Source organism: Microtus oregoni, unplaced genomic scaffold (genome assembly GCF_018167655.1).
Source record: "Microtus oregoni isolate MIOR12 unplaced genomic scaffold, Mior012 000011F_ref0000422, whole genome shotgun sequence".
In the NCBI taxonomy this organism is placed as follows: Eukaryota; Metazoa; Chordata; class Mammalia; order Rodentia; family Cricetidae; genus Microtus; species Microtus oregoni.
Window position 1 is genome coordinate 1907060 of NW_024543070.1, and position 26322 is coordinate 1933381.

Sequence of the window (26322 nt, forward strand, 5' to 3'; positions counted from 1 at the left end):
ATAAGCATACCTGAAGGTTCACACTTACGACAGAGAAGAGACTTCATGGACAGAGCAACAATGTCATAAATGAAAGAGGATGTGTGATGTGATCAACAGTATCTTCCTAGTCAGTCTTTTGTTTTCACTCTTGAGAAACAGAAGCATGCCTGTGTTCTATGGCTTCAAACAAAGCACACTTGCAAAGGAAGGTCTTACTACTAACAGAACTGTTCCTTGTTCGTCTGCAGCACTGTGAAAGCTATGGAGGCAAAGCACCTGGCCCACCCTCGCCAAACAATCTCCCATCATCAACACGATGCTCAAGACAGGAGAGTCCAGAGAACTAGCAAAGCTGAATACAAGAGACTACTGTGCACAGAGGGCAGCAGAGTGACCCAGTGGTTTCTGCTGGGAGTATGTTTCTTTCCTTTAATTGAAGAACTACATGGCAAACAGCCACCACTGTATGGCACATCCTCAGACTTCTGCTTCTGGGAGATGCGGCCATCAAACAGCAGGCTTCAAGGGGCTCCAGCCTTACACACTGCAGTAAATTTCACATTTATTTCCTTTCCTTAGTGTATTTTTCCAACTCCAACATACATTACTTCTCCAGCATTCATTTTTTTTCTATCTAACATACATTATCACTTGGAAGCATAGAATGACATTATACAAATCGGTGCTCCTGCCACTTCTGCAGCTGTACTGACCACAGTGGAACAACAGAAGCTGAGCTCTTTTTCCCACATTTCTTCTGATGTATTTACCACCACCGCTTGACAGTCCCATAGTGCTTTCCCCTCAGTACCTCCGGGCAGTGACTGTACCTTGATTTCACAGAGAGAATGTCAATATGAGTCATGAATAACAGTACCATAAGTCATACTGAAATCAATGCAGATGTCACAAAATAGGAACTTTTCATGAAAGCTGTTTTTAATATTTGGGCAACTGTTTTGTCTGCTGCACTATCCATTGGGAAAAAAATTCCTGTTTGATTATGCTTTCATATAAGACATAAAAAATCAAATTAGGTGCAATTAATTGACACTTAGACACCTGTATTGTTTTCTGTAACAGAAGAGGTTCTGAAAAATGTCCTCTGGAACTGTGTTCATCAATACCACGTCATTGGTCCACTCCATTCAATGATGGGCAAAGCTCTCATATCTGATAAAATCTTAAAGCTTCCATAAAGTTAAATTAGGAGGAGAAATGAATGTAAGACAACCACAAAATGAAATGTGAAAGTATGACATTTCTGTTTCAAGAGTGAGTCCTTGAAAATATATGTGGTCACTACAGAGATGATTTAATCACGAGACAGCATATGAACATGTAAGTAACTCCCCAGGATCTCTGTGTCCAGTCATTTGTGACGTTGTATGGTTTTCCTTTTCCTTCGTTTGAAAAAACAACAGCACCTGCAGATGAAGAAAACATTTCTTTATTAGAAAAACACTGAAGTTATCAGACACTGAATTTATCATAGTGATTTCAATGGTCATAAAAAGCAACAGGCTCGTGCAGGATAGACAGTGAGCACATCAGCGAAGCATTGGTATTAGTGACCCGATGGCAGCTATTATGACTATGTCCTATCAGCACGCCTTTCAGGGATAGCAGGACATTCTGTGTAACATAAGAAGGAGCCAGTAAGTCTAAAAGGCTTTGCTTTGAGAGGTGAAGAACTACAGTGCTCCGACTCTCAACTGATCTGCTGTCCCCATCTCACTCAGGATAGTCAATCGTCTCGGTGTGCAATGCTGTTATAAAGGTTCATCTACATAGTCTGCTCCCTTTCTTTCTGGTAGTTTTGATTCCTGAAGCCAGTGTTACAAAGGCAATAATGACCCTACTTCATTTTAGTAGAAATAAGTTTAGAATGCAAAGCGAAACAAAAAATAATTGATTAACAATATTTCCCACTATATTTATCAAGAGAAAGAGAAAACAGATTAAGTACAACATTAAGATTGGCACTTGTTTTAAGGTTTCTTTTGGGAAGGCAGGAGGGCAGACTCTCAAATGGCCCAGGCTCAAACTCAAATATAGCTGACAATGACTCTAAACTCTTTATCTACCTGCTTTTACCCTTTTGGCTCTTTAAGAGTCAAAACTTACTTTAACGTATTTAATTTTTATCAAAGTAATTTTATACTTAACATGTAAAATAGCACAGCCAAGGTGAATTCATTTTATAATTCAAAACTATATATTCTAAACTTGTTTTAAATGTTTTTTAAAATATAAAATTCAAAAACTATATATTCAATCGTTGTTTTTTTCCCTAAGTAAAAACGTACAATGTAAACTTTACCTCACTGCAGTAACCACCCAGAAAAGGCTGAAATGAGCAGGAGAGGGGAGTGTGAGTGTGTATATGTGTGTGTGTGTGTATGTGTGTGTGTGTGTATGTGTGTGTGTGTGTGTGTGTGAGAGAGAGAGAGAGAGAGAGAGAGAGAGAGAGAGAGAGAGAGAGGGGAAATATTCATGGGCCTAGGGGGGGGGGGGATATTCACGGGCCTAAATTAGAGCTACTGCCATAAAACAAAAACTAAGTATAAAAGATTGTTTCAGGAATTAGAAAACCAGTCCCGTTTACTTTCAACTATATGCACAAAATACTTTCTCAAATCTCAGATACATAAATTTTCAAATACAGAAACACAAAGGGACCCTGCTCAGTGGGCAGAGCCCTGGATTCAATATTTAGGGTCACTAGTGTCACATAAATTGAGCGGGAGGTAGAGATAGAACGGTGAGGAGTTAAAGGTCAACCTCTGACACACAGCGTTTGAGTGTGGAATACATGAGACCCTGTCTCAAATAGACAGGGTAAAATATTATCAAGTAAATCTTTCAATTACTAAGAAACATCCACAGAGTAAAAGGTAAAATAAGGGGGGGGGAGTTATTTAAAAGAAAAGAAATAGGGCTGGAAAGATGGCTCGGCCACTAAAGGATAGGCTCACAACCAAAAATATAAAAGAAACAGACCACATATTTAAAATATTCAATGTAAGCAATATTTCAATGAAAATTCAGTACTGTTTAATATGAAGTCCCTGTTCCTTCCTGATTTAAGTGTTTCTATATATTCTTATTTGACATTTCAAGCCCCAAAGTATATTCCTTCAAAAATTTTCTACTAAAAAGGTATTTATATCACAGAAGCTTTTTACAATGGGAAATGTAATGCAATTCAAGTTTTGATAACTACGCTGTTATTGCTAGCTCGTCCACACTGGGGCTGTAGTCAGATGCTTCGCTTATTTCTCTGGTTTTGTCTTTAGGTAATGAAAGTTCTTTCCATTTGTTAAAAAAACCTTTCTTTCTAATGCGAGTATTATGGCATAAAGAAAGTATGCCCAATCATTTACTTGAAACTAAATACAATTTTAAGAAAAATTCTAATGGCATAGGTTCTCTAAATTCAAAACTACATCAAAGCATTGTCCACATAACTTTAGACTAAATCCCACTAACTAGGATGGCATACTATTAAAGCAATTACCACCAGAGGGCAGCATTGATACATCTCTATGACTGCATGGGCCCACAAAGCAGCGGCATTAAAGGAGGAAGTTAAAATGTTAACCCCTGCTGGTTTTTAAGATACAAGCCACGTGAAACCAAGCCGATTCAGTCTTGGTGATAAAGAAATCACCCTCTCACTTCTTTTCTGCTTCCAGGCACTCAATCTGAAAGGAGGCTGTTCTCACAGCACAGTCTTTGTCTGCATTTACTGCTCCTTTGAAAAGATTCTTTGACTTACTACTACCTTTTCACACCAGGAAGAAGCTAGTAATAGCGAGTTTACAGAAACTGCCCATCAAATGAGCGAAAAGTTGCCACTTTCTTACACACTATTACTTCTCTCAATCAAACTGAAGCATGATTTCCTGCCTGGATCTGAGGTTCTTCCCTATGCCTTCTACAATGACTCATCAGCATCACCTTTGGTAGAGACTATTCCTGCATCCAGCCTGTACCACCCACTCAGGACTTCAGAAGCCCGTCTCTCCAGCGCCGGCTTAAAGAGCATATGCAAAAATACCTTTTATGATAACTAGTATTTTCCTGGCAAATAAATATTTTACCTTAAAATTAACACCCATACTGCAATTCCTTATCTTTGGATTTCCTATTTACTTATTTATTGTTTGTTTGTTTGTTTGTTCTTCGAGACAGGGTTTATCTGTATAACAGCTCTGGCTGTCCTGCAACTTTCTTTGTCAACCAGGCTGCCTCGAACTCACAGAGATCCACCTGCCTCTGCCTCCCGAGTGCTGGGATTAAAGGCGTGCACCACCACTGCCTGGCTTGTTTAAAGAGAATTTTAATGAAGAGCTTTAAGAACAGGAAATTCTGAGGATTCTTGCAACTCAACTAGAATAAAGTCACATATAATTTTATGACTTTAAATAACATATATAGTGCTCGCTTCGGCAGCACATATACTAAAATTGGAACGATACAGAGAAGATTAGCATGGCCCCTGCGCAAGGATGACAAGCAAATTCATGAAGCGTTCCATATTTTTTTTTTAAAAAAATAACACATATAAATAACGTGTCATAAAATTTGCCCTCATACAGTGTACAATGCAGAGACAAATAGTCTATTTACAGAATTGTACAGACACCATAACTACCTAACTTCAGAGCCGCCTCATTCATTCTGCATATCAGATATTTACAATTCATAACAGTAGCAAAATTACATTTATAAAGTAGTGACAAAATAATTTTATGGTGGGAGTCACCACAACAGGAGAACCAATGCCTTCAAGGAACCCTGCTATCATCAGTCCCTCCCATTTTCTTCTCTGCCAAAGACAACCACTACTTAATTTGCCATACTTTTACCACTGCCCTTTTCACAGTTTATGTAAGTGGAGCTATATAATTCATGGCATTATTCTGCCTCTTTCACTTAGAAGAATTTTCAACCTTACTTCTTTGTATTATATAATAATATATTTCACGGGCATGGTAAATTGCTTTAGTGAATTACTTACTAATAATTTTTTTGTGGTTTTCTATTTTAACCACTGGGGATCTAAAGTTAAAAAATGTCTTATTTTCAATACATTAAGAAAGACATCATGATGTGAGAGATGTATAAAGAAAAACAATTGGCAGATTAATGAAACAGTAGTAAAAGACAAAACATCAGAATTACACTGAGGCTGGAGGGAAACAGGAAATAGTAAGAGTAAGCAAGCTATGAAGGGTTTTGATGTCATATCAAGAAATCTGGACACAATCCTCCAAGGAATGGAGAACAGTCCCTTCAGGAACAGCAAGCCCATTGCTTTCTTCACCCTTACCCTCCAATGCCTCTGCAGAGAAAAGCCAGCCTATCTGCACACATGCATACCCTCTGCAGAGAAAAGCCAGCCTATCTGCACACACACATACCCTCTGCCGAGAAAAGCCAGCCTATCTGCACACACACATACCCTCTGCAGAGAAAAGCCAGCCTATCTGCACACACACATACCCTCTGCAGAGAAAAGCCAGCCTATCTATCTGCACACACACATACCCTCTGCAGAGAAAAGCCAGCCTATCTATCTGCACACACACATACCCTCTGCAGAGAAAAGCCAGCCTATCTATCTGCACACACATACCCTCTGCAGAGAAAAGCCAGCCTATCTGCACACACACATACCCTCTGCAGAGAAAAGCCAGCCTATCTATCTGCACACACATACCCTCTGCAGAGAAAAGCCAGCCTATCTGCACACACACATACCCTCTGCAGAGAAAAGCCAGCCTATCTATCTGCACACACACATACCCTCTGCAGAGAAAAGCCAGCCTATCTATCTGCACACACACATACCCTCTGCAGAGAAAAGCCAGCCTATCTATCTGCACACACATACCCTCTGCAGAGAAAAGCCAGCCTATCTGCACACACACATACCCTCTGCAGAGAAAAGCCAGCCTATCTATCTGCACACACACATACCCTCTGCAGAGAAAAGCCAGCCTATCTATCTGCACACACACATACCCTCTGCAGCGAAAAGCCAGCCTATCTATCTGCACACACATACCCTCTGCAGAGAAAAGCCAGCCTATCTATCTGCACACATGCGCACAGGCATCACAACTAAGTGAACCATGTATTATGTCATTCTTGAAAGTCACATTTCAGTCAGGAAGTGATCCTCTTCTTTACAAATTTCAAGTTTTACCTTGTACTAATATCTACTAATGCAACTGAAATCTCAGCAGTGTAACCATTGAATGAACAAATGGATAATGGATAGATTAGATCAAAAGTAACTCTCTGGAAGGAAGTGAGCACAGATACCCAGGCTTAACCAAGACTGTGGGACAGAGATGGAAGAAGCAACAGCCTATGAAGAGCACAGATGAGAAGGTCACCAGCAGCGACTGATGAGGAAATAAATAGGTGTGATAATAGCTACACAGTCCCTGTATGTGACAGACAACTGAGCCTCACCACAGCTACTATTTTCCGACTCCCTATGAGGTGAATATTATTAGCAGCATTTTATGAAAAAAGAAACAAGCCTTAAAAAGTACCACACAACCACCCTATGTCATAACTGTCCTTAGCATCATACCTAAAATATATAGTTTTCTCAGTTTTCAGCTAGTAAATCAGTGTTTCTTACGGATGCAAGTAAAATGATTGAGAGGCTTTAAAACTGAACATTTACAGCTTTATTCACTGCAAAGCTGACTCGAATTTTGTCTTGAAAATAAGAGAAGCACTTAAACACAGAATTGCAACTGTAGGCAAATACCAGAAGGTAACTAAAATCAAGTACCATTTCTCCCAGGAAGAATATCATTAAGAACCATTAGAGGATGTTTACTAGTTAGAAACGAAATAAGATTTTAGTAATACTGTAGGGGGAAAATATGTATTCAAAAATTGAAAACAGGGAAATGTAAAGTTTAATTCAAAACTTAGCCTTCTACTTAAAATAACACATAAAAACTCCCATGTTATAAAACAAATGCGCAAGCACAAGCAGTTGGCATATCATTTATGCAGTTAAAAAGTGCCCCAAACGATGTAACTTAAAGCAAAAAAAAAAAAAAAAAGAAAAAAGAAAAAGAAAAAGAAAAGAAAGCTGCAGCAGGCAAAACAGCTCCTCAACAATTATTTCTTGCTTTTCAGAGCTAATGTTATTGTCATCAATTAATTTTCGGTTTTACCAATTATAATTTCTAAGTTAAGAATTTGTTTGTTTGTTTATATTAAATGGTGCTAAAATTTTGCAATTATAGTCAATGGAGCTATTTCTGCCTGCCTACACTTGAGAACTCACCACATATTCAATACTTTCTGGCAGCTATACACAGAAAAACAAAAAGAAAAGAAAAGGGAGAGAGGAAGAGAGATCATCAAAAATATCCCATAATTAAGTGGTCACATTGTTCTGCATGCTTAATTTTCCAAGCAGCATCACTATAATTTACATCTTAAAAATTAATCATAAAGTAACATTAAAAATGCATCATCCTATAGTGCCAAGTACTTACACTTATAGAGAAGTAATAAATACAGCAGTAACATAATGCAATGTTCCTAATATTAAAAGCCAAAAATGTACTATTAAGTTTAAAAGAAAATTTGAGCACAGTTACTAAATTACAATTTTTGTACTAAGAAAGTATTCACTAAAGTAGTAGCACTTTAAACAGTGATTAAGATAATCAATTATATCATTTTTTGTATGCTCTATTCCCTACAGAAAAAAATATGTGGAATAATTGTATGTAACTATAAAGTTCATAAATGCAAAGTTACCAACCAAAAAAAAAATAATGAAATAAGCAAAACATACTTGGTTTCATCCATCACTTCTACTTCTGTAGGGGCTGTGATGGGCGCATTTGATCGTCCTGCTGTGGGATCATCTGTGTTTAACTCTCCATTTGTAGAACTTACAACCTGTTTAATAAAGAGAGAGAAAGAATATTTATGTATATCAAACATATACACATAATCCTATATACTAAGTAAAGATTAAGGCATTTAAGTTAGAAAGTTAATATGAGAAACACAAAATAATTAGTAGATCAAAGCCATCCAACATGTGCTTTTGACTTAATTCCTTTCCATCTTAAAACTTCTACTTTCTGCTTCTCTCTAGACACTACCTCCTCTACTGAAGTTTCCATCAGTTCCTCTTGTGTGCCCATCTTCTTTGGCACATTACATTACAGATGATTGACTTCCCCTCCTGTAATCTGTTATCACTGGGACTCCAACTCACACTGCCCATTTTAAAAAAACAACAGTACCATCCATCCATACAGCTTAGTGTGTAGTCCCACATCTGATCTGTAAGCAGGTCCTCTGGGACACTGCCCCAAACACATATCCTATCTAATGAGTTCTCACTACCTCTTTTACCAGTTAGGACTCCAGTACCAAAACCATGTGATTTCTCCTAAGGGAAAAAAACAAACAAACAAACAAAAAACCCAAACAAACAAAAAGCCTATTAATTAGTCTTCTGCTCTGACTTGCATTACAAGTAAAATACATTATCCACACAGCAACCAGAGTGCTCCTTTTGAGGTAGAAAATCTCACTGAGATAATTCCCTTCTGAAAAGTCCCAAACCTTGGCTTCTCATTTAACTTATAATAAAAAGCTGTATTCCTTACCCCACATGCTACAGTTCCATACTGTCTGCCTAACTCACTAATACCTCGTTAGCTCAGCTGCTTCTACCTAACACACAAGTCAGGCCTTAGCACTGTCCACTGTCACTGGCTAGAGTTCTAACTCTAGCCAGACACCTAGGGATAGCATATGCCTAAAATTTCCATGAAGAAACAGTCTTTAATGCTGCATTTTGTTTTTGACTCTTTGTATAAGCTTTTGTGTTGATTTTCATTCAATTGTTTTTATGTTCAACATATGGTATCTCTATGTAGCCCTGGCTATCTTGGAACCTGAACTTACAGAGACCTGTATGCCTCTGCTTTCTAGGTGCTAGAATTAAAGCCACATACCACACTGGGCTTCTTCATATGTTTTTGGTTTTGTCTTGATGTTATTTCCTGATTTATCTATTTTGTTGTTAATAATCTGCCTCTATTAAAACTGTTTCATGCTGGGCAGTGGTGGCGCACACCTTTAATCCCAGCATTTGGCAGGCAGAGGTAGGTGGATCTCTTTGAGTATGAGGCCAGCCTGGTCTACACAAGCTAGTTCCAGACATGCTCCAAAGCTGAAACCTTGTCTTAAAAAAACAAAAACAAAAGCAAACAAAGAAAAAAACCAATGTTTCATGAGAGCAGTAATCTCATCTTGCTCTCTAATAACATGACACAGAACACTCTACTTATTTGTCGGAATACATGAATATAACCATCATGAATAATATTCTAAGACTTTTAAGATTGTAATAACAAAATTCCTAAATTATCCATAACCCTACACGCTCATTTAATTACCCTATTCTTTTCTTTCCTCTTAATGTTAAATTGGAAAAGCTGGCCACACCTCACGCTTCCCTTATCCCTACAGTTTACCCATTCACTTTCGCCTGATCATCGTCCGGTCGACTCTGTCTTTGCTTTCAAACTGAGAATTCCCTTGAAAACAGCTAGTTAAGTCTGAAAAATGTATTCTGTAAGCTTTGCTCATTCCTCATTTTCCTACACAATTTCTGTATTTGTTGGCATCACTTGATCACTCTTCTCTCTATACAGACTTATCTAGAGTCTATATTAAGATGGATTCATATCCAAAACTAGCTGTACCACTAGCAGCTAAGCAAGCATGAGAAAGATACCTTGATCTTGCTAAATCTTGGGGTCCTCAACTATGAAATGGAAAATGGTGTCTACTTAACTGTTGGGCTGGAATGGCCAGTATATATAGCTAGAGATCAAGCAGTGGTGGCCATCAGCACTAGCAGCCGGCGTTTGAAGAGGTACGTTACAAAGGAAAAATAAAGGTACAATGCTACAGGGAAGCCCAAATCAGTCAACTAAGCAAATACATTTTTAAAAAATTCATATCAAATTCTAAAAAATTGGTCTATTTAGCTGACATTTCGAGAATTATGACTAAACTAGAAGGTTGAAGTATCAGTTTTTCAGGCTGACTTGTTTTCAGGGAAGTTTATAAAAATGACAGATGATCTTAAGTTTGGCATTTCAGAATATAATCAGGTATCTTAGAATTTACTGTTATAATGCTTAAAGACATTTTAAGACATTCTGCTCTGACATTCCAACTTTGAGGGAGAAAGGAAACCAACCACATAGTAGTTAGTATTTTAAGCAATTGACTACAGTTCCACTGCAAAGTTTCAGAGGACAGGAGAAGAAAGCCCACTAGCAATTCCAAAAGCCATTCTCATAGTCAGATAAGACAGAGGAGGCCTCAGACAAAGCAGCACCTCTGTCACCAAAGATCTATGGGAAGAGGGTTGAGAGGAGTCTGCTGTACCGTCCAGTCTGTCTCTGCCTCCCTACTGCTAGCATTACTATGTCTGGCTCATGGGCAATGATTTTCAAAAGCAAAATTAATACTTTCCACATAAAAATTCATAAAAAATAGTTATACTACTCCCTTTCTGGTTTCTATTTTATTTCTCAAAGGCATGGCTACCAAGTGTATACCACAGGCTTACAATATTAATGAATCAGATAGCCAGCTATCCATTAACTATATCAAAAATACTAAAACACATGTCAGCATTCTCTAAGAATATTCAATAAAAACCATGCTAATATGTGAGATACAGTTAAAAGAATATTTTTCAGAGTTTACTGAACCAATGCTAGTAAACACTTAAATCACTACATACTCTGGAAACTAGAGAATAATTGATAGTTGTCATTTTAAAAGATGATACCACAGTAAAATGGGTTTCTCATGGACCACAAGTATGATTCACCACAAGCAGTTTTTATTCTTTCCATCAAAATAAGGCATATTTTCAATTTAACTTTCACTAAAAGAGACAGCAATTGTAGCAAATTTCTCTGAGTATTCAAATCTTTGGATAGGTAAAATGTTATTAAAACAGAAGATCATAATAAATGAATCATACTGATTCATACCAATGTGACTCACCAGGAAACTTCCTAAACTAATGAGTGTGGAACTATTTACATAATAGAAACAATAACTACATCCTTCCATAAACACTCTTTTGCAGATATCGGTACCCCAGAAAACTATGGAGAGAAGATTGAATTATAAGTCACTCAATTTTGTTCATTATAACTCTGAATTGTTAATGGCCTGATACAGAAGACTAAGACTAGCTTTAGAAATGTCTTTAGAGGGCCAGGCGATGGTGGTGCACGCCTTTAATCCCAGCACTCGGATCTCTGTGAGTTTGAGACCAGCCTGGTCTACAGAGCTAGTTCCAGGACAGGCTCCAAAGCCACAGAGAAACCCTGTCTCGGAAAAAAAAAAAAGAAAGAAAAAAAAGAAAAGAAAAGTCTTTAGAAAGCTCACATACATAATAAGCACAACTGAGAGCTGTCTGCAAGTGAAAATCACTCTTCTGTTTAGCCACGTGTGCTTGCTGCTACTACAGGATACTTCTGTTTGCATCATTTTTATGTTAGTATTATCTGTATTTGAATCCGACACTAAATACGTGAAGACATAAGACTACTTATTACAACAATTTATATCATTATTTCATTTTTCTTAGCAGTACCTGACTGTGCATGTTCATTTGTGATTCTATACCTGTCTTGGCCTAGATTCTCAAAAATACATCATTCCTTAGGCTCAAATTAAAAACTTCCAACCGTAAAAAATTCCCAAGCAATCAGGTCATTCAGCACACTAGTAAGTATCTTTAAGGTTTTTCTTCTTCCTTTTGCTTATAGTTGCCAACTATCACTGTAGAATCCATTTTCAGTGGTGGCAAGCTAAATGAAGATGTACCACAATGAAAGGCTCAGCTACAATGGAAATGGAGATTACTACCATCTGTTAAGATCAGGATATTTTAAAACCTAGTTTTAGAGACCTGATCAACAAGGTAGGAACACATCAAACTGGGATGGCAACTATGCTCCTAATTCCTAGCCCCCAGATCAACTAAATTCTACTTTCTATTATATTTCAAATCTTTCCATTTCTCTCACCTCTACTACTCATTCCTGTAATTCAGCTATAGACTTTTTTGTTTTGTTTTTCAATTTGGTTTTTCAAGACCGGATTTCTCTGTATAGCAGCCATGGCTGTACTGGAACTCTCTGTGTAGCCCTGGCTGGCCTCGAATTCACAGAGATCCATCTGCCTCTGCTTCCTGAGCACTTGGATTAGCACTACCACGCCCTATCGACTTTTTTGGTTTTTTAAAGACACCTGAAACACAGACTGTAGGTCTTAAAGTTGTGGCAATCGTCCTTCAGCCTCCTAAGTGTTGGGATTATAGGCATGAGCTACCACACCCAGCTTCAGCTATAGACTTTTCATAGTTGTGTCTCTGACTCATGCTTCTCTCCCTTTAATCAAGTCTTTACCAAAGTAATCTTTAGGCTTCCAGGGTAAGCGGATAGGCTGAAGCTGCTTCTTTGTGACACGGTGAAGACAGGGCAAGGTAACCAAATTTAGACTACATTCCAAAGACATACAGTGGAAGAACACTGCAAACACAAAATCAGAGAACCAATACTGAACATAGATGCAGCAAAAGGAAGGCCCTGCAAAGTTCTCCAGGGGAGGAGGGACAGAGACCCTGAACAGCTCTCCAGGGAAAGAGGGGCACAGAAGTGCCATCTAAACTTAAGCAAGGAGACAGAGACCTTGGCGAAAAGAAACCAGCAACCCTGCCCAACGAACAAGTACACAGTCTCCACAAGCCTTGAAAGAACTTCAGAGTTTAGATAGTGACTCCTCTGGTGTAACAAGTTATCAGTGTAGAAGAGGTCCTTTCTTCCACTTCCCATACCTCAGAGGGCTGAGGCCAGATATCAGTTTAAGAGGCAACCTGGTGTTTAAGACTAAATTACCCTGGGAGCCTGATAACAAGGAGCAATCATAGTCCAGGAGGAGCCTGGAACTAACCCAACACAACTTTAAGTGAGGGATAATTACAGCAGACAGTCTTAAAGAGTCAGCAACCTCAGCTAGGGCAGCAAAGGGTATGGTGGCCAGTAAACTACCCTCAATCACTAAGAACTTGCCTATCACCTAAGAATTACTGGGAATTCCAAGAAGCTCAGGCCAGTCATCAGCTGATAAGCTAGCCTCTGAAACCACATATCTGCCACAAGGTTCACTGCCACAAGGACTGAGAACTCTAAATCTGCGACCTATGACAGAACCCAATACTGGGCAGGTTTCAAAGAGTACAAACTTCCAGGTGTGGTGGTGTATGCACAGGCAGTGGCAAGCTGATTCTCTGTGGGTTCAAGGACAGCCTAGTCAATGTATCCAAGTCCAGGACAACCAGGGTTACATAAAGAGACCATGTCTCGCTGGGCGATGGTGGCGCACGCCTTTAATCCCAGCACTCGGGAGGCAGAGGCAGGCGGATCTCTGTGAGTTCGAGACCAGCCTGGTCTACAGAGCTAGTTTCAGGACAGGCTCCAAAGCCACAGAGAAACCCTGTCTCGAAAAAACAAAACAAAAAAAAAAAAAAAGAGAACATGTCTCAATAAACAAGCAAACAGTGGGAGACTGGTCTAGCTGTGTAGGTCTGAATGATATGCTTGCTTCTCCAGCTCCCTAGTACACTACGGAGATATCTCTGACTCGAACAGCTAGACAATAAAGGGTGATAAAACAGATGGGACCAGAAAAGAATCCGTGTGGTTCACAAAGTGCAAAGCTAAGATGGCTAACAGAGTCTCCTGCCACATAAAGAAAAGAAGGTACTAAAAGGAAAAATAGTTTTGTCAGGTAACCTCACACTCATCCAGTCCTGGTTCAGCACAACTCAGAAGGGAGAAGAGAGAGAAAAAAACAAAACAAGCAAACAAACAAAGCGACTCTCCAGTTTCAATAGATTCCCACCCACCTTCATGCCTCTTCCTGAAGACACCAATTCCATTATTTTTAAGTGAGCTAGCTTTTTACTGAATGGCCACCTACAAGCAGGTTAGTTCGCAATAACCTTCACAATTCCTGTTACTTCCACTCCCCCAACAACCATATTTTAATTCCTTCTTCTCCTTTCAAATTGTGTCTGGGTTTAATGTTGTGTCCTCTGATGAAACTTCTGCTCTTATGAACTGGGAAAAATCTATTTATCTTCCTTTAATTTATATTTTTAAAGATTATTAGCATATATTAATTAGACATAAAACAGGTTTCATTATGCCATTTTTACCCAGTTATATAATGTATTTAATCATATTCATTCCTATTACTCTCGTTCCCCTCCCACTTCTGCTCATCTCCTTCCTCTTCCCAGCCAGACCTCCTACATTCATGTCTTTTTTGGCATGGGGGGAGGGGATTGGAGTCCTATGGGAACATGAGTTACAGGATACTTGCAAGAGTATGGGCAACTAACAACTGGCTACACCACTAAATATGACTCCAACTTTAGGACCCACAAAGGTACTCTAAGATTCCATCTTCTTCCCTCTATGCTTCTCCATTTCCCTCTTATTACGCTTTCAGCAGTATCTTAATTTTACTTTATGTGTTTAAAAAGGGCTTTTATGCTTTTATTTTTAATAATAATTCTTACATTTGTTTAGTTTCTTTATACATTTTCTCATTATTAAAAATGTTTTTAGCTCTTCTTTCCACTTTCTTCATAATAGTCTTCCCTCTTCTTCCTTTTCCTCTTTTATTTAACCCTGCTTCTCCTCTGTTATCTTCTTTTTCTATTTCCTTCCCTTAATATTACAGAACATTACATTATTTTTGCCATTTTCTGTACTACGGTCACTGGTAGTGTGCATCAGGGGGCTTTAATGATATTAAGTACATTTCTATATCACATATATTTTTTAACTGCTGCTCTTACATCAGTATGTTTTCTACTCTTTGAATGGTACTGGGTTGAGTTCAAAGGAGCTGCTCCTTAAGAACAACCTGAAATACAAATGCAGAGATAAGCAGCAGACACAGCAGTCACAAGACAAACAAAAAGGCAAGGCAGCACAGTGAATCCAGGAGACCATAAGCCACTGAAACAGTTGAAATGTCAGACAAAGAATCCAGAATCTATTTCTAAAAGCAACAAATGACTCCTAGAAGGTCAAATCCACAGTAAGAAAATCAATCCAATATACAGACACAAAAATCAGCAACCTTCAAGAAGGCCAGCAGGAACAGAGTATGAGTGGGGACAGGTGATGGGGACTCCGGAACTCAGGTAAATGGTAGAAAACATCACCACAGACCAAGTAAAGCTGGAGAAAGAACAGAGAAAGGCTGAAGAAATACTACATTCAAACATAAATGAAGAAAAGATAAGCCAAGCATGACAACAACATGAAAGATTTCTAGGACTTGATCAAGAAAACAAACCAAACATCCATTGGGTAGAAGCTTCAGCTGAGATAAGAAGTAATAAAAGGGATTAAAAGGATGAGACAAAGTATCAATGAAACAAAGGAGTTGCTTCTTTGAAAATATAAACAAGATTGACAAACCCTTAGCCAAATTAATCAAAACAAAGAGAAGAGCAAAATATAAAATTAGAGATGAAAAGGTGAACATTACAATAACAATGAAATCCAGAGAATCCTTGGGGAATGCTCTGAAAACCTCTATTTTAAAATGATGGAAAGTCTAGAAGAAATGAGTAAATTATATTTATATAGTATCATCTACAAAAATTAAATCAAGAGGATTTAAACTACATAAATAGGCAACAAGATAGAAGCAGAGATAGTCTCCTAACAAAGAAAAGCTCAGGACTGGAGAGACTCACTGCTGCCGAATTCTCCCAGAACTAAGAACAAAGGAACACTAGTGTTTCTCAAATACTTTTCTAAAACAGAAAAGGAAGAAAAACTATCCCAAATTAATTTTTGAAGAAAATGTTACAGATACCAAAAACAGATAAGGAAACATCAGAAGGAGGAAAATGTCAATCAATTTCCTCGATAAACATACATGTGAAAATTCTCAATAAAATACTTATAAAATTGAATTGAAAAATATTAAAAAGAATACTCCATGATTAAATTTAGTTCATTACAGGAAATGTATGAAAGATTTACTACATACATATAAAATAAATGCAACACTATACGTAATATACTTGGGAAAAGAAATCACTGACAATCTTACTAAATGTAGAAAAGACCTTTAACATAGTTCTGCGTCTTCATATTAAAATTTCTGAATTAACAAGGAATAGAAGGAGCATGCATCAACATCATAAAAACTAAAAATATCAAACATTATACTATGAAAGAACTAAACACATTTCCTCTAAAAATGAGATAAAGATGTCCGGTAACTCTACTTCAATACAGTGCTTAAAGTTTTGGACAGATCAATACAGCAACTAAAAAAAAAAAATAAAAAGGAATACAAACAGGAAAGGAAGAAATCAAATTACCCCCACTTGCAGACAACAGAGTTCCTCTATACTTCAAAAGACCTCAAGGATTCTAGTAGAAATTCTTACATTTATGAAACAATTTCAGCAATGTAGCAGGGTACATAATCCAAACTCAAATCAGTAGTTCTTTTATACAATAGCAAACTTGTTGGGAAAAAAAGAAAAAACTTCATTCACAAGTGCTTCAAAGCAAAAATATCTAGTCATAAAACTAAGCAAAGAGATGAAAAACTACAATGAAAAATTTATAAAGAAATTTAAGAAGCTATGGAAAGAACTCCCATAATCATAAATTCACAAAAGCAGTATTATAAAAATGGTTATATGACCAAAAAGGTTGCAAGTTCAATGTAATCTCCAACAAAATTTCAATGACAGTCTTGACAGAAAGAGAAAACAGTTTTAAAACTCATACGGAAGCTTGAAGGCCTCAAATGACCACAGTAATGACAAGCACTAAGAGCAGTGGGGGTACAGATGTCAAATTATACTACACAGCCACAGCAGACACTGGGGTAAAGACAGCCTTTTCCATAAACGGTGCTTAGAAAACTGCTTGTTTGCATGCAGAAGAATAAGAATAGATATATATCAATCACTCTGCACAAAAATCAATTAAAATGGATTAAAAGACAATGTTAAATCTAAAGCCATGAAACTGCACAAGGAAAGAAAGGGAAAACAGTTTAAGAAATAAACATCCAGTAACTGCCAGTCTTCTGAATAGAAAAGAAAATTGGCAGAGTAGAGAGAGTCTACGGGAGAAAATGCTTGTCAATTATGCATCTGAATGAGGGTCAGTATCTAGAATCTATATTTTAAAAAACCTAAAAGAATTAATAACCAAAAGCTCACATCATTCTATCAATAAACTGGCAAATTAAGACATTTTTAAAAACAAGAAAATACAAATGATTAATAAACATAGGAAAAGTACCAAAAAAAGTACCCTTAGCTGTCAGAGAGCAGTGACTGAAAAGCACATCAAAACTCCATCTCATCTTGAGTTGAACCCACCAGGATCAAGTAAACAAGGCCAGGCATGGTGGAGGCAAAAGCAGGTAGATCTATGAGAGTTTGAGGCTGCTGGCCTGTGTCTACACAGTGAGACTATGTCTTTAAAAAAAAAAAAAAAAACAGAGAAAAAGAAAGCAAAAGCCCAACAACATTAGCTAGTAAGGATGGGCTCGGGAGGAAGGAACCCTTATACGCCTCTAGGGGGCCAGTAAAGTAGTGCAACCAATGTAAAAATCAAGACGAATGTTCTTCAAAAATCAAAAATAGAATTAGCACATGATCTAACTGTACCACTTCTAAGTATATACCTACAGGAATCTGAGTTAGAATACTACAGATACCTGAGACCCTATGCTTACATAGCAGCCACCTATGTAACCATCACAAATGCACATCACCAAATGCACAAACCAGGAAAATGAGATAGACATAGACACTAGATTGTGTGTGTGTATGTGTGTATTTTGCATGTATGAGGGTGGTGTGCATGATTGTGTATATGTTTTCCCACATATCTAGAGGCCAGAAGTTGACATCAGGTATCTTTTTAATTGTTCTCCAGTTTCTTTGTTGAGAAAGTGGTGCTTTGCTGAATCCAGAGGTCATTAATTCAGTTAGTCTAGCTGATTAGCTTTCCTAGGGATCCTGTCTCTGGCTGAGGTTACAAACATGCACCACCATGACTAGCTTTACATAATCCTCTTTATGTTTCCCCAGTATCTTCAGAATAAAATTCAAAACTAATAACAAGGACTATTATATCTTTCACAATTTACAACCCACGGGCCTCCCAGTTTCAATTCTTACCAACCCCCCTATCTACTGAGTTCAATTCTTGAGTGTCTCTCTCTCCTCACCCACTATATGCGTGCTGTCTTCTCTGCCTGAGACACTCCTCTTTCCCCTACAGCCTTCTTCAGCTGATAATCACTACTGATACTTTTGTATTCAGAGTATTTTTACATGAAAATTTGAATCATTAATTCAGGCCATTTTAGATTTGTTTCTCTGAATATTCTCCTAGCACTCTGCTAACTACCTATCACAGTCTCCTGTCTCTCAATTCTTCTTTTCATTTCATGAGCCTAACAGTAACTAACACAAACTAACAGTATGTAACAACGTAACAGTAACTTACATAAATATTTCTAAATAATAAAGGGCCAAAATTATGAATGGGTACATCTCTTTCCCAGTCATATCCATTGCAATGGCTCTATGGACTAACAGAGATAGGCACACTAAATCCAGTGGCTTTCCAAAACATACACAGGCAAGAACAGACTCAAAATAACATCTTCAGATATACTAATTTATTCTTCATTCTTCTAGCAGAAAGAGTTTATTGAATAAATAGCTACATATTTCACTAAATATAAAAAAGAAAAAGTGAATTTAACGTTTTCTCCTGGTTATGTCTTTATTCTTCAATTTAAGGAAATGAATAAAATATAACTTCACTGATTAAAAAAGTAATCAATTGTACTTAGCACTTTGAAAATCTCAGTCTCTATATAAAATACTTTTTACAAAATTTTCACAGCAAAATCAAGGTGAAAATATTGTTAATATCCTCCTCCTTTTATTGATAAATAATCAGCATACAAAATTTGAACCAAATCAATTGTATTCAACAACAATATCATTTTGGTAACATGTATATCTGTCTGTTAAATTATAATTAATCAGGACAGGAGAAAGTTCAAGTTTAGACTCTGCTACTCAGCATCTATTAAAAGATCATCAGGAGTAGGAATATGGCTCAGCATCTACATATATGCAAATGGGCACACAATCATTTGAACACGTGTATCACCACACTCACAGAAATAAACACTATCTTTCTTGAAGTCAAAACTTCAAGAAATTCCACCATGGTCAACTCTAAACAGCCTAGAATGTTAATAGTGCTTCACTGTTCCACATAAAAAACTACAGTAATGGGGGTTATCACTGACTAGGAAAAGCCTGTCAAATATAACTGCTGGGCTTGCAGCATCATGTTAGAGCTCTTGCCTAATGTGCTAAGATTTTATACACACACACACACACACACACACCATTTGATCCTTCAAGAGGCCAAAACAAACCTCTTAAAAAAGGTTCTTAAAAACCTCTGTAGCACTTCCCTTTATAAGACCATGAGAATAACACACTGCTTCCCTTTCTACCCTGATTAAGGATCAGCTATAGTACTCAATAATAATAATCACAGTAGTTAGCCTTTAGGTACTTTTCTTTCATTTCATTAGTTTTAATTACATTTTCATTAGTCTAAGTATATATAATCATAATAATTCAAGTAATTCTGAATGTGCATAAGATAATTTGCAAATGCATTAAATACATTCTTTATTTTGCAGTGGGATACGATTCTGGCATTGACATACTTGAGGTGTTAGTAAATTACTCATTAAGCTTTTGAAAATGTTTACTGTATTAAGTCAGATTATGATTGAAAAGACAGTGGAGTAAGGAAAAACTGATAGAGATGTAAAAAGAAAAAGAAAAAATGCAAAAAAAAGATAGGAGAGAAAAGAAATCAATAAAAAGAGCATAATTTCTTATTTTGATCTATGCATTCATTCTCCTACTAGAATTCTACTGGGTAAACTGATCACACAGAATAGAATGAAGCTGGAAGGAGTCTCAACAGACAGAAAAGTTCGGGAGAGACAGGAAAAAAGTACAAGCACTCTAAGGGAAAACAGCACTACTGCTAATGTGATGGAACAACACCAAAACAATCCATCCAGGGAAACACATAAGAGGAGCCACAGACCAGGAAAACAGATTCAAAGTGACCCTATAAATGGCAGGACAGATTTCTATTAGAGCCTTCACTGCTGCAGATCTCCCTGAGCACTAGCAAAACATGTAGCATAAAAAAAGGACTCAGAAGCAAGCAAAAATATGGGTAAACATTTTATGCAGATTAAACATACTTTGCTCACTTAGCTTCTCCAATGATATGAATTCAGGTACTTCTGCCTGAGTCTGTCACTCCTGAGTTCATGTAACTATTCAAATATTTCTACTGCATATTACTAAAAATCTATATATTTTTATATATAAATGGGTGGTTACATACTTTAAAATGTATCAGTGAGGAAAACAAGATAGCTCCTAAGACTTAATTTTGAACTGATTTTTAGAATTTAAATAAAAATGATTCAATATAGATTATGTTGATTAATAATGTATTAAAAAGAATGCAAAACTGATCAAATATGGAAAATTGTTCAAGCAGAAATATGCAGAGGAACAAAACCAAAACATAGGGCTTTCAAATTGAAAGAAGTTGCGACAGAAGTCATCAGTTACTCTGAGCTAGTATTCAGATTGGCTTAAGGAGCCACTGTAAAGCCCTATAAGGCTGCAGTCTCCATAATCAAACCTAAATAGTTACACCTGGCTGCCAGGACAGTGGCGGGCAGCTGCTGGCGGATGTGCTTTAAAGGTGCAGAAACCACAGCTTACTGAGTATCTATGAGTGTATAGCACAGCAGTGCCAACAGGGCCATGTTTCCAAGTAGTACAGATGAAAACGTTCAGATATCTATGAATGAAACTTGAAGGAAGCAAAGTCAGTAAAAGGGGGGGGGGGAGTTTTGTAAATGTTTTATTTAAAGCATTAATAAAAATATTAAACTTCACATTTAAAAATCTAGCTCAATGCATACTTAACCACACTCATTTTTTTCTAACTTGCCGTGAATATGACTTAAATACTGTTGCATGTACTTGCAAAAAGTAAACCACGGCACACGAAAGTGTAGCATCCCTGGTGGTCTTCCTGGACCATGTTAACTTGGTTTTGGTTAAGTAACAAAGAAATAGAATTATGGATAGAATTCGGCAACAAGCTTTCATAAGGATAGAGTATCATGCCATGAGCTCAAAAAAAGGTTAGTTGTATAAATCTGGGGAATAATCACTCATGCAAAAATCAGAAAATACCTGTACCGAGCCACCATGTCTGTCTGCTGCAAGGTGAGCTCTCAAATGATGGGGATTTGCCTGCTGAGAGTCCCAAGCTGCCCTGTGGTCTGCCGACTGCCATTTATTTAATGCATGTGGCATGCATGGAAGAAGAAAAACCCAATATGTTAAACATCTCATCCTTATAATATACAAAACAAATGTAAAAAAGGAAATTTAAAATATTCTTTCTATTCTGAATCATACATAGTTATTTATCTCTGAAGATGAAAGATAATTTTTTATTGATAAATTGAATAATGGTCAGCAATAAAAATAAGTTAGAACCAAAAAATTTTAGAAGTAAAAAATTTGGGAAGCCATAGATCCCACAAGTTCATAAGCGAATTATCCAAGAGCCAGGGAGCAGAGTGACATGAGCGCACTACAAGCCACCACACTGTCTTACAGAGTCCACAGAGCTTCTCCCATGGGCAACTACTTTTAGCAATGTGAGAAGAAAAATCCTTAAAAGGTTGACATCCTAGGAGATGTTCCTCTCTTTTATTGTATTCTGTTTCTACTGCAGGTATAACAGGAGAAAACAGAAAAGGTCTTTGAAAAGTAAAAAGCACTATGCACAATACTATGAGACTATAACAAAACATTTTTAAAAATCTCTTTGTGGATTTAATTTTTTTTAAAAACTTGGTTCTAATTAAAGAGCCTTCTTTAATGAAACAGACTGAAAATTTTGGAATTTCTGAGATCACTTGGTAAATCTCTATGGGAATAAGAATAGGCTACTAGTATTAGACTAGTAAAAATCAGAATGGCTTCTTAATTGCAATTTCTCTATTTCAGGAACACTCAGAAAATACTGACAAGGAGAGTTCTTAAAGTTTGGTTCTGAATTAGTAACTTTAGATAAAATCTGAATTTCATGGATAAAGACACTGACATTCAACACTGTCTTGAGGTCACAGACCTAGCAAAGAGCACAGTGGCAATTTCAGCCACAGTCAGCTTCAATAACGCTACCAAAATCCTGGCACTAACTATGAATATCCTAAAGTCTCTAGTGCTGTTTTTCTTTTTCTACCAAATTCCACAAAATCTTGCCACAAAGTGCCAAGTATGCTCAGCTAAGGGAAGCCTAAGTACACCGGAAGCCAGAGTAACCCTTTCTGGAACAGACGTTAAATATAAGTAGAAGGACATGAAAAAAAAAAAAAACGTTCTGGGAGTAAGCTTCCTAAATTAAACTGTATAGTGCAAAATTACATAGGCCATGGCATGAAGTCTACCATCAAAACCACTGTGAGAGTTCTGTCTTTTCATCATTCGCTAACTGCACAGCCAGAATTAGTGGACTGGGAGCTGACATTTAAATAAATTATAGGAAACCAAATCTGAAAATGAAAAAGATGCTAAAATCAAGACAGGTATCTGTGGCAGTTGGTGATAGACCTCTGTAAGAAAATATTAAAAAACCTATGTGAACTCTTACTGCATAAACACTATATTAAAAACCTATGTGAACTCCTTCTATAAACACTAACACGTACCTAACATATTATATGTAACTGTAGCTCCCCTGAACTTGAACCACTGACTGCCTCTGTCTGCAGTCATTACAATGTTCAGCCCTTTTAATGAACTCATGCTTTTCCTCTTTTGGACTGTGAACCATGGGGTCTGTCATAAAACAAACAAAACAAAACAAAACAAAAACATAACTGATGCATGGATATTTTGAACTTTTTCTATGCACGTAACTTTTCTTTAACAAGGAGACTGTATATTCAGGTCTCAAATCCTATACACAGCCCTATCCCAAAGGATTTACTGAAATTACACATACATAGAAAATCTTCCCTGCATTTGGGGCAAAAAGAACTACAAAGAAAATACAGAACCCACCCTCAGAGAGTTTATATTAAAAGAGCTATGTCTGTCATAAGTAGAAAGTTAGAAGCTTAAAAGTATTTAAGTTGTGAAGCAATTCAACACTGAAGGCGGCCCTTACTACAAAGCTTTACTACAAGAGCTTGGGCATAGGAGTTTAGGGAGTATCAATCACTGACACTCTTCCAGGAACATCCAAGAAATAACTTTAGTTTAGAAAACAGAAACACCAGCTCTCAACTTCTGAGCCCTATACTTACATAGTTATCGCGTCAGATTGTTCAAGTTATCAACTAACTCTACTTATAGTTGAATTAGTTCATGCGACTTTTCATGTGAGGTTTTTTTTTTTTCTGTGTCAAACTCTAAAACCAAATCTTTCTAAATCAGGTATACCATACATATTGTTAACTATGCCCTAAAGTGAGCATTTTGTCCAGCTATATGTTTTAACGAATGGTGTATTTTATCCTTTAGTTTTCATCTTGTTTTAGCCATTACTTGGACTTTAATGGGATAAATGAAGTGAAAATAAAGAGGCAAGATAGAATCTAAATAAAGAGAATCTTCTTGCAAAAGAGACATGAACTGCTGAACTTTTCAACAGCTGCCATGCCTTTCCCCAGGAAACATGAACTCTTCACTCTCGATCTTACTCTTATTTCAAATCACTCTTACATACCTTCTCTCTAATTTATGCTCTGTTCCAAGCAAATTAGACTGACCTATACTCCTCAAACAAATAATCTCTTGATTTTTAGCTTCTTGCTTTTCTGTTGTCTTTCTTCTCTTTCCCCACCCCTTTTTCTCTTTTCTCCTCTCTTTTCCTGTCTCTTGCTCACTACTCTTAAGATGTCTTTATTCCATTATTTACCTAAAAGAAGTTCATTTACTCTGCAGGTTCATGACAAGAAACAACATTTTCTATATTAGATATGGAAATGCATATAGCATATCTTCCAAGTGGTATATTCCAAGCATATACTCCAAGTGGTACAGTTTACTCTACTTCAAAATTATCTGTATATTTAATGTAAAATTCATAAGAACAAACACCATCCTTGAGTTCAGATTTACTGAGAATAAATTTATATTCTATTTTATTTTATCCTATTAGAATTCTAATTAAAAATTTTATTCTAGAAGTTAGCATGTATTACCACTACTTAATAGGTGAGAAAATAAGGGTTAGGAAACTAATTTATGCAGAGTAAAAACACATTCATGTTCGTTTGCTTCCAGAGACAAATGAGTTCTTGCTAAGCACCACTCAGTCACTCAGTTTAAAGCACTTCTATAGACTGGTTTTTATTTTATTTTATTTTATTTTTTTGCCTCTGTATTTCTCAACACATGAATAAAAAAAATCACTTTAAACAGCAGAAATTCAATAAATAACCCAATGAATTAACTACAGAGAGAAAGAGCAAAAGCTGGTATAGTTTTAAAACTTCCATCCTAACAGCACCAAACATTGCTTGGTTTTGACTAATTCATAGCATGAATTAGGAACTGGTAATTATTCTGAAATTAATGGCAAACTAAAAGTTTTCTGAAAACACAAGTACTTTCAATCCTTTCAAGTGTGTATAATGTGTGACCCATTGAAGAAAAATGCGCATCTCAATAATGAAAGTAGAGATTTCATATCCAAAGGACAGCAAACCTGGTTTTTAGACTGCTGCATCTTATCTCTGTGTTGGTGTGCTTCTCTATTCGATGACAGGGCAGGGTCTTGCTGAACAGCACCCACTGGAGTAGGCTACAAGAAAACAACAATTACTGCTGGAATGGCCTGCTTCAGTAGTCCCATCTACAACAGTTTCATTAGCTGCTTAAAAGAATCAATGAATCAATAAATGATACTGCTAAGTAAATTAAGTCTTTAAGAAGCAACACTGTTCTCAAGAAATTGATAAAAGCTTTTAGAGTAAAGTAAAAAGACCACAGTTACTTTTTAAAGTATTTTTAAGACATTTAAACACTTTTCAGTGTACTGACTTTTGTATATAGGAAGGGTCTTCTACTGTTTTTATTAATTTTAAGGTACTTTCTCACATTAAAAATAAAAATGTATTTATGAATCTCATATCCAATGCTAATATATAAATAAAAAACATTATTACAAATTTTAAAAATACTACTTAAATAACGAAATTAGATATTTAATATTTTGACTCAGAAGCTTTTAAAATTCTTAATTTTGATCAAAGCAGAACATAGGTTACTATAGAGAAGTAGCAATACTATAATACCATAATACTATATAAAATATCATATTTAATATTAAAAACAAATTAAGATAGAAAGTCCAAAATAACTCATCATCCTTTTATGAAAAGCAGGAAATCCAGTAGCAGAGCTTGTATAAAATTCCAAGTATGATGATCCCCCAAAAATGTCCCCAAATAAGAAATAAAAGGAATTCCTTACAAACTGTTCTCAATCTTCAATAGAAATATTCTGTACTATTTAAAATACCATAAATAATCTTTTACTTTAGCAGCATAAAGTACCTACCAACTGTTTACCAATCCAGTCGTATTCATAATCAAACATATATCCTTTGCGATCAAACAGGTCGGTAAAAAGTTTTCTTAGGTAATCATAGTCTGGCTTTTCAAAAAAATCTAGCCTTCGAACATAACGAAGATATGTTGCCATTTCTTCTAGAAAGGAAATAAAAGTTATTCTGACTACGTATCTCTATAATACTCAATAAAAGTTAACATAATCCTATTTCAATTTAAAATTTTCAATTATAGAAAAATTTAAAAAGGGGGAAAGAAAGGGAGAATGGAAACAAGAGGAAAGGAAGTGAGTCATTTAGTTGTTTGCAACACTTATTACCAAAGGTTAAAACATTTTTTAAATTTTTTAATAGATATCTTGAGTTGTACTAGAGGGTGAATTAGTGGCTCAATGATACAACTATCTAATCATGGGCATACTTCATGCATATTTTA

At 36.4% G+C, this 26322-nt stretch overlaps 1 protein-coding gene and 1 non-coding gene across 12 annotated transcripts in view; one reads left to right on the forward strand and one right to left on the reverse strand.

Moving 5' to 3' along the window:
• Positions 1-526: 526 nt before the first annotated feature.
• The window catches only part of LOC121453278 (casein kinase I), an 88695-nt gene continuing 62899 nt past the window's right edge, over positions 527-26322 (reverse strand). For 4 of the 11 annotated variants that reach the window (XM_041659893.1, XM_041659895.1, XM_041659894.1 and 1 more), the window contains 6 exons: positions 25877-26025; positions 25023-25118; positions 21488-21583; positions 7829-7935; positions 7310-7333; positions 527-1409 (listed from right to left, as the gene is read on the reverse strand). In XM_041659893.1, the coding sequence (XP_041515827.1) occupies positions 1355-1409; positions 7310-7333; positions 7829-7935; positions 21488-21583; positions 25023-25118; positions 25877-26025 (527 nt within the window). In that variant the 3' untranslated portion in view covers positions 527-1354. The remainder of the gene's footprint in view (positions 1410-7309; positions 7334-7828; positions 7936-21487; positions 21584-25022; positions 25119-25876; positions 26026-26322) is intronic. The other 7 variants (XM_041659898.1, XM_041659899.1, XM_041659900.1 and 4 more) reach the window with 7 other exon arrangements.
• Positions 4425-4531, forward strand: LOC121453723. Its single transcript, XR_005975045.1, has one exon. It is a non-coding gene; the product is annotated as a U6 spliceosomal RNA (small nuclear RNA).